At 44.8% G+C, this 8,472-nt stretch overlaps 1 protein-coding gene across 4 annotated transcripts in view; it reads left to right on the top strand.

Moving 5' to 3' along the window:
• Positions 1 to 3,938: 3,938 nt before the first annotated feature.
• GABRA4 (gamma-aminobutyric acid type A receptor subunit alpha4) overlaps positions 3,939 to 8,472 on the top strand; it is a 38,805-nt gene continuing 34,271 nt past the window's right edge. For 3 of the 4 annotated variants that reach the window (XM_050895471.1, XM_050895473.1, XM_050895475.1), the window contains exons 1-2: positions 3,939 to 4,042; positions 4,159 to 4,277. In XM_050895471.1, the coding sequence (XP_050751428.1) occupies positions 3,960 to 4,042; positions 4,159 to 4,277 (202 nt within the window). In that variant the 5' untranslated portion in view covers positions 3,939 to 3,959. The remainder of the gene's footprint in view (positions 4,043 to 4,158; positions 4,278 to 8,472) is intronic. The other variant, XM_050895474.1, reaches the window with a different exon arrangement.

Genomic DNA, 8,472 nt, shown 5'->3' with positions numbered 1-8,472 from the left:
CAGTGACCCCAGTTTTATCTCCTCTTTTCTAAATGTTAGAGGCTTTTAACTATGCAATGTATAGTTGGGCATTAAAGATTTTTCCAGTCTTTTCCATATAAGCTTGGCTGTCTTCATGGATTTGATGCTAGGACTACACCAGGTCAAAATCAGCTGGGGAAAAGGATGTAACCTATAATTTACCTATATAACTTGTAATGTTGGTGGAGCCTATAGTTCACAAAAAAAATCCGGGAAGGTTAGATAATTCTTTCCACAAGAAAAGTACTGACTTCTTTTTTCTTTCCACTTAATCTGATGGTAAAGTAGAGATGGGAAGAGTGATGAAAAACTTTTCTGCTTCTCTGTGTGTTTTGATAAATAAAAAATGATCAAGCTATACTTGAAGATCCATAGCTTTGGATAAAATTGCTTTTGAGGCATGGCCAGAATGTCTGTTTCATCAAAAATCATTAGGAGGATACATCAGCATAGGGGCAGTAAAAAAAAAAAAAAAAAACCACCATCTATTTAAGGTATTCAAGTGCTTTCTGAGCATATGGAGCTGGGCAAAAATAGTCCCCTTCTTACAATAGTCCACGATGGGTGAGATTTCTTCGGAGAAATCTTGGAAGAATTGATGGTAAAAGCTGGAGAAGCTGAGAAAATGCCAAATTCAGCAAACATTTTTAGAGACCATCAATCGAGCCTGTGACCACTAAATTCTTCTTGGAGTCATCAAGTTCTTTGAGAGAGATCATGTAACCCAGAAATTCTTTTAAGTGATCAAAGACCATTTAGAGCAGTATTTTTAAAATCAGCATACATCTGCTGGTGACAAAGAGAGTTTCTGTATGTCTCTATGCTACAAATACATTACAAAAGAATCCAGAATATCTCTTAAGATATAATTCAAAAAACATTGAAATTAGCCAGGGCAATGCATGTATCAGAAGCTATAAACAATTACTCAGAGGTGATATATCTGGCTTACAGGACTGTTTGCTGTTATTTTGAACTGTTTTATGTTTCCTTCAAGTCTAGTTTTGTAAAAGTTTCAGCAATATACAAATGACAGTTTTTCAGATATCAAGGACAACAATCTCTGGTTTTGGTATTAATCTTACTGAGTTCTTGATAGTCAATGCTGGATCTAAGGGAGATATTAGCACTGATAAATTTGAGAAGTGTTAGAATTCATTTTCTAGATTTAGAGAAAGCGATTTCTCATTTAGTTTAAGCACCTGTAGGGAGTAAATGCACCCAGATGGCACCTGGATCCTACACCAATACAACCTGTGGCAGGGAGGGTGTGACAGAAGGGCACTATGTCTACCTTTTAGAAAAAAACAACATGAGCATCTTCTTAGAAGCCATGAGTATTTCTTGCCTGGTGCCCTGGCATGGCATGTCTACAAATCTTTCAACCTGATGTTACCTTTACTGAAGTACCTGTACTGAAGAGACAAAAGGTATCAATAATATTATCCTTTGTTCTAAAGAACCTCAGAATCATTAAAAGACCAGCTCAGTTCCTAAAATTGCTGGAAGGGGGATAACTGAGTGAGTTTCTTTGATTTCTACCTGTAGCAGAACTACTGGGCCTATGGCATCCATGTTCCTTATGACTCCAGGCATGGATTTGAGAGGGGGTTGAGCGATAACATTTCTCAGGACATTCACGTGGGGAGATCATTACTGGTGAATACCACTCGACTTTTCTATTTCAGTTCACACAGGTGTCTATACATATGCAGAAGGTAATAAAACAATCTAAACCCAAGGGTGTCCCCAGCTCTGCCAGGGTGTTGTTGGCTTTCTTCCACGGCAGCTGCTAGAAGTGGCAGTGCTGTAGAGCTGCGGTTTGCTCTGTGGCTGTGACTAGCCAGCAGGATTCTTCCCAGTTCTCAGTTACCATCTATTGCCCTTGCTTTAGTTTTGTGAGTTTGGCTTCTGTCAGCAAAATTTTTCTGAGGTATCCCTAGATCAGATAACCTCACTTAGGAATATTTTCAATGTTCTGCAACAAGGGATTACTTTTTCTTGCAAGGGGCAGAAAAACTAGAGACTCTTTTTACTGGAGGCCAGTTCTAAGTATCCCCTGGGCATAGTCCATGCTATAGCAGAAGACTGGTCCAGAAAAACAAATTCCATCACTTTACAGAAGTTCAAAAGTGGCTGATTAACCCAGGCAAACTTATTTCATGTGGTGAAATTAGACTCCTGAAGAGCTGCTGATCCATCCTTCTGTCATTCCTGATCAGATTGCTAATGGAGCCAGGGCAGTGGACTCCTGCTGGCATGCTGGTTTTCACCTGTGTGCGGAGTTAAGCAGGCTGCTCCCAGAGCCTCATCACAGGAGCTGAAGTGACCTTGGCGTGACATCCTACTGTCTGCGTTGTCCAGGCTTGTAAATACTGCATGGAGCGCGTGTGCCGTCCATAGGCAGGCTGCCTGCTCTGTGAGGTTTCAGCAGAGCATTTGTCATTCCAGTAAGGCAGTGAGATCAGGATCCTGTAAGGCAGGCAGGAGATGAGGATCCTGTCAAAATCTCAGGAAGCAGACTAGTAATCTGCAGGGGCCTAAATAGGGCTTTTAAAATTGGAAGCAGAACTGACTGCCTAGACAGAGCTTTTCGAAAGATAAAGAGCATCAGCAAGCTAAATGGATTTCAAGCACAGCTTTAATTGTTTTTCAAAGGAATCAGCAAAGGGCGCCCTAGCTGGAACAAGCTCTGAAGTACAATCAGGAAGATTTCAAGTGTACAGTACTTTTGAAGATAATCAGGCATTTCAGTGCTTGGAGATACTGTAGCAAGTAATGAATAAAGCCTTTTTATGTCAGCATTGACAGTACTGTAGTCTTGGAGTCAATTACAATACCTGCTCTATGTGCTCCTGCATGATGAACTTCACCATCCTCATTAAAATTGACATGCTCACTGATTTCCAAACCTAAACAATTGTCCCTGCAGCACACTTGATCAGAAGCACAAGTTGTTTATTGCCAATACCTATGGTGTGGGGGACACCCCCGCCTTCTCTTCCTTCCCCCCTCTCTTCCCCTCTCCACCCGGCCATCCCAATAGCCTGTGACAGACTAGCAACACTTCTGAGTGGATTTTACTGTAATTGTTGCAGAATCCCTTGGACCTTGCATAATGGAAATCATTTGGGTCACCAATTCTCGTTTCCTAATTATAGGAATGAAAAGAAGAAAAAAAAAAAGATATAACGTGAAACCGTTCCCTTATTCTGGCATTTTTGCTTTTAGAAACCCGGGATAACCCGCTTGCTCCCACCCGTTTTGGGTGCGCTCTGTTTTAACCTTGAAGTCAGAGCTCTTCTTTCCTCTCCCCTCAGCTCCTCTTACAGCGGCGCGGAGGGACCCTCCTGCTCCCAAACCCTCCTCGCTGGGGAATTAATCGTTTCCCCCCTCTCCCCTCGTGGTTTTGGTGTCCGTCCCCCCCCCCCCCCCCCCCCCCCCCCCCCCCCCCCCCCCCCCCCCGCCTTGGGGGGCAGAGGTGATTGGGACGAACGAAGACTTCGCCGCCGCGGTCACCGGCACGACGCCCCCAGCCACCCTTCCCGCAGAGGCATCCCGCCTCGCCGCACCCCCACCGGCAGGCCACGGGCGGGTGGGTTTCGCGCTGCGGCGGCGGCGGCGGCGGCCGCCCTCTGCCACCGAGCGGCCGGGAGGGGAGAGCGGGGCGGAGCGCGGGGCCGCGGGCGGGGCGGGGCGGAGGTGGGAGCCGGGGGGAGCGGCGGGCACCGGCGCCTGTTGCCCCGGGAGAGTTAACGGTGCGGGGAAAGTCGCCTCTCCTCCGCCCGTGCCGGGCGCCTGGCAACCGGGGCCGCCGCGCATGTAGGGCCGCCGGGGGCTGCCGCCGCCGCCGCCGCCCCCCCGCCGGGCCCCTCGTCCCCCTCCCCGCCCCGGACAAGGCGTTTAACGTTCCCAGGCGTGAAGTATGGCATGCAAAGATGGTTTCTGCCAAGGAGCCAGCCATCGCCATGTCCTCGGGTCTCTCCATCGCCCTCCTGCACTGCCTGTGCCTGGCGACGTGGTGAGTACCCGCGGCGGCGGCGGCGGCGGGGGGGGGCCCGGGGCGGCCGGTCCCGGTGCCGCTGCCCCCGCGGGCTCCCCGCGTCTCCGCTCACCCGTTCCCTCTTTGCCTCGTAGTCTCACCGGGCCGCCAGGGCAGAGCAAAAAAGAGGAGAAATTGTGGCCGGAGAATTTCACCAGCATCCTGAACAGCCTCCTGGATGGCTATGACAACCGGCTGCGACCGGGATTCGGGGGTACGGTGGCGCCGCGGGGAGGGGGGGGGGGGCCGCCGGGCGCAGTGCTCGCCGCTCGTACCGACCCGTTACCGACCGAAAACGTGTGTCTGCCCCCTCAACTCCCCCCCCCCACTCCCGCCCTCGCCCCGGGGTCCGAGCCCTCCGGGGAGGGAAGGGCCGGCAGCGAGGCAGCGCCTGGCCCCGAAAGCTCCGAGGGGACTGAGTAACCCCGGCCGTGGGGGCCCCGCTGGGGCGGTCCCGGGCTCAGCCCCCGCTTCGCTGCTCTGCCCACACCCTGGGCTCGGGCTGCTGCTGTTGCGCTGGAAAAAAAAAAAAAAAGCCCTGAAGCCGGTGTGCGTTGGCTTGATGAGGATCCTGTCTGACATCCAGATTCTTCTGGGTCTGGGCAGGTTTTGACCCCTAAATGCCACGGATCGGGTCCTAATAGAAAAAAGTGTACTTTTACCAGCCTAAGAGGGCAGGTCTTTGATGGGTTCTGTTCCACGAGTTAGGGAAAACCAGAGCTCAGGTGCCTGAGCACACCGGTTCTTTACCACAGTTGCTCGAATTCCAGCTTTGATTTAGAAGTAGTAGACGTAATTGCTGTATAGGAATTAGAAGTGGAGGAGTCTCGAATTTGCCTTGACCTGTGCTCTGCATGTGGGGGTTTTGTGCCCCTTTCATGCCCCATGCTGTTAAGGTGCAGTTTTGTGCTGCTGAAGAAGCAGCCAGTCTTGCTGTTCTTTATTGGTTTTGATGTTAATGTGTAGGGACTTGGAACCAAAAATCATTAGGATCCAGATGAAATAAAAGTTTATTTTGTAATCTGGAATGAAGATATTAAAAATACAGATTTGAAAGTAAAAAAAAGATTTCAAAAGAAATGCTACAGCCCTTCTTATGATGCACAAAGCTATAACGAGCATTTTATAGGCTGCTTCCTATACGGGATTGAATGAGATCCTTGCGTAGGTTTATGTTGCGAAATACTTTCTTCCTCCTCTCAAAGTACCTTCTTCGTACACGTGATCCATCTACACTGACATGTATGCCAACACGTTCCCACATGCCATATACAATGCTCACATGCATGATCGTGATTGTTAAAGGACAACACTTGGCATCATTGATCACTCCTTTATTATTTTGAGTGTATGGAATAAATGAGGCCTTCTGTAAGTTAGCTTACACATTAAGTGACAAGGAAGCTAAATTTATTAGCACCCAGAGGAATCATTGGGAACTGGTAGCCTTTTGCAATTTAGTCTCTGTGGAGAGGTTACAGGCACTTCTGCACGCGTACAAGAGATGTGCTATGTTTGGCATCATTTTAGGTTGAATGCCAACTAATTAGTCATCTAGCAAAGATGCTTTATGAGCATTATCAGATTTCCAAAATTAAACAACTACTAAATATGTAATATGACATACGGTTTATGTTGATTTTTATTTTAATACAGTTGTCCTTTGCAGGATATTTTGAAAGAGTAGATCTTTTTCCCCAATAAGTGTCGCAGACTTTCAGCAAAATGCTATCAAGGAGAAAAAGTTCATTGTATCTCCTTGAACTTTCATAATGGCAATATTAAAGTAAATGATAAAGGGAGGAAAAAACTCTCAGATTTCAGCCTGGGGAAAACGCTTCTGGGTGAATATTTCACAAAATGGGTATTATATTGCTTCTTGCTTCTTCCTTCCTTATAACATCTAAACCACTCATCTTTGAGTTTTGAACTTCTGAGTAAAACACGGGGGAAAAAATGCTTTATTTTTGAAAATGATGCCTGCCTCCCTGACTCCTTACAGCAAAAGTTATCTTCACCTGATTTGACAAGAACAACTTTTTAAAAAAACCAAACCAAAACCAACCAAAAAAAGAAATTTCTGCAGTTGGTCAGATTTGACTTTTTGACATAACTCAGAGTAATAAGTATGGATTAGTTAGAGTAATAATTATGGATTAGTTATTAAAATATACGCTATCCAAATCAAGTTTTCCCTATATTTTGGGATTTTTTGCTGATAAAGCTTTATGATGAATGGGACTTACATCTTAAAAGTGGGTCACTCACTAGTTTATAGCGTAGCAAACAAAATGTCAGAGGGGATGGGAATACTTAGGGATGGCAAGTATAGTGTGTTTTGGTAATGTTAGAACTACATCACTTTCTGAGGAACAGCAGAATATTTATTTTCGTTTTATTCTTGAAGCTGATTCACCATCTAGTTTTCACGTGGCTTGAAATGAAATGAAGGTTTTATTTTAAGAACAAAAGGCTGCACAGAGGTCTGACTGATGCTGATTTTAAACTTCGAATTAATTAAAACATTTCTAATTCTGGTGCAAATGATGTTTAAAATCAGATTTGGGGAGGTAGCCAAATTCTGAATTTTGCTGGCATCTTCCAGACTTGCCACAAATAACAATTCATGAAGATTTTTCGCATGCAGAGTGAAGTAGAAAACATTGGATTTTGGAGATTTCCTAAAACTGGATCCAAATTCTCCACACTATCATTAATTAGCACAAATTTTGGTAGTTATGGAGGAGAAGTTAAATTGCCTGAGCATGCTACAAATGTGGAAAAGGTTTCTCAGGAGGGTTTTGAACCTCAGCGGAGTATATGGAAGCTTGTCTTGGTACTTCTTATGCAGGAGCGTGGTGTATGTTGAGGGTTAGTAGAAGAATGTCATTGGATTGACAGCTTGCATTACAAACTCACTTTATTAAATGGATTTGAAAAACCTAAAAAGTTGCTGTCACTTGCTAAGCACTGTGAGATTTAGTAGTGTAATAAACAAAAACAGAAGGGTTTATGAAAAAGGTTATTAAAGACCATTTCAGTGAAAGTTCCCATTAGGTTGGGGGCAGGGGGGAGGGAATCTGAAGAAGCAAGAGAGCAGCAAAGAGATTTCACCTAGAAATTTAATGAAACAAAGCAGAATGGGCAGTTTCATGTAGGAAAGAAAAAAAACCCACAAGTGCTGTCAGGAAGACTTTAAATGCATAAGAGTTTTGAATTTCGGTAGAGGGAAAGTATTTAGGGACTAATGAATAAAGTAATGCTGTATGATGTTTGAAAATTGTGTGGTGGAAATGAAGTCAATTCCATTCCCTACACTGTATGCTCCATTATATCATTATCCTGAATTTCAGAATGCAATTTGTAATGCATGTGGGTTTCCTGGTCAAAGCCACTCTATAAGAATAGGGTGTTTACAGAAGCCGCTTGTAGTGTGATTAATTAAAAGCATTATCTGCTGGAAAACTTCAAGAGTGTTACCATAGTGCTATTTTGATTCAGCTGTAAAACTTTGCAGCAAAAGCATTTCTAGTTATACCCTGGCTCCATCTGCTTTTAAAAATTTTGTGTATGACAAAGGAAAACTATAGAAAGTTGCAAAAGCTGGGTTTTCTCTGAAAATCCCCTTATTACCTTTCTACTGGTGATTAGTTTCAAAGTGACGGTAGAAGTCCAGAGACTTTTTGAAAGGAGCGTTATTCACTTGAAGTAAAAGGCCTGGGTCTGATTTACTGTTTTAAACACTTGCATGGTTTCAGACTTTACCTGAGCAACTCTTGACATAAGTAAGGGCCTGTGAGATCTGATTCAAACCTGTATTGGATTGTAACTTTGAAAAAAGTGATGGTGTCTTTGAAACTTTCATGATACAGTTTCATCACACTTAAGCCTGCACTTGGGGAAGTAAGAAGGAATGGAGGGACTGAAGCTGGTGAGGGCAGCATCACTGCGTGCTGCCGTGTATCTGCTAATTTTAATGAATTGTGCCTTTTAGAGAACATCTCATCTCTGGCATCTTGCTTTTAATGGCCAATTGTATGGCCAGACCAAAGAAAGAAGGTGGTGTGTGACTTGCCTCCTGTCCAAGGTTCTTAGGTTGACTGTGAAACCCACTGACATTAGCCCTAAACAAGCTGACAGTATCACCCACAGCATGTTACTGGCTCATTGTGGTGTGGTTGCCCATCAGCTGGTGAAAGCTGGAGCTCTCTGTCCTCTTGGATTCTGTTTATTTGTGTGCGGTAGAGCCTGGCATGAGCTGCAAGTCTCACTATCAGCTAGTGAAATGGTGATAACTCTGTGGCTTTCTGTTTGGAAGTTGCCACGTACACTGGCTCATGAGTAGAAGGAACAGGACCGTGTTCATTCATTTTGCTTTTTCTTTTTTTCCTCTTTTCATATTCTTTCTC

Source organism: Gymnogyps californianus, chromosome 4, assembly GCF_018139145.2.
Source record: "Gymnogyps californianus isolate 813 chromosome 4, ASM1813914v2, whole genome shotgun sequence".
Classification (NCBI taxonomy): domain Eukaryota; kingdom Metazoa; phylum Chordata; class Aves; order Accipitriformes; family Cathartidae; genus Gymnogyps; species Gymnogyps californianus.
This window is presented reverse-complemented; position numbering and strand designations above follow the sequence as displayed.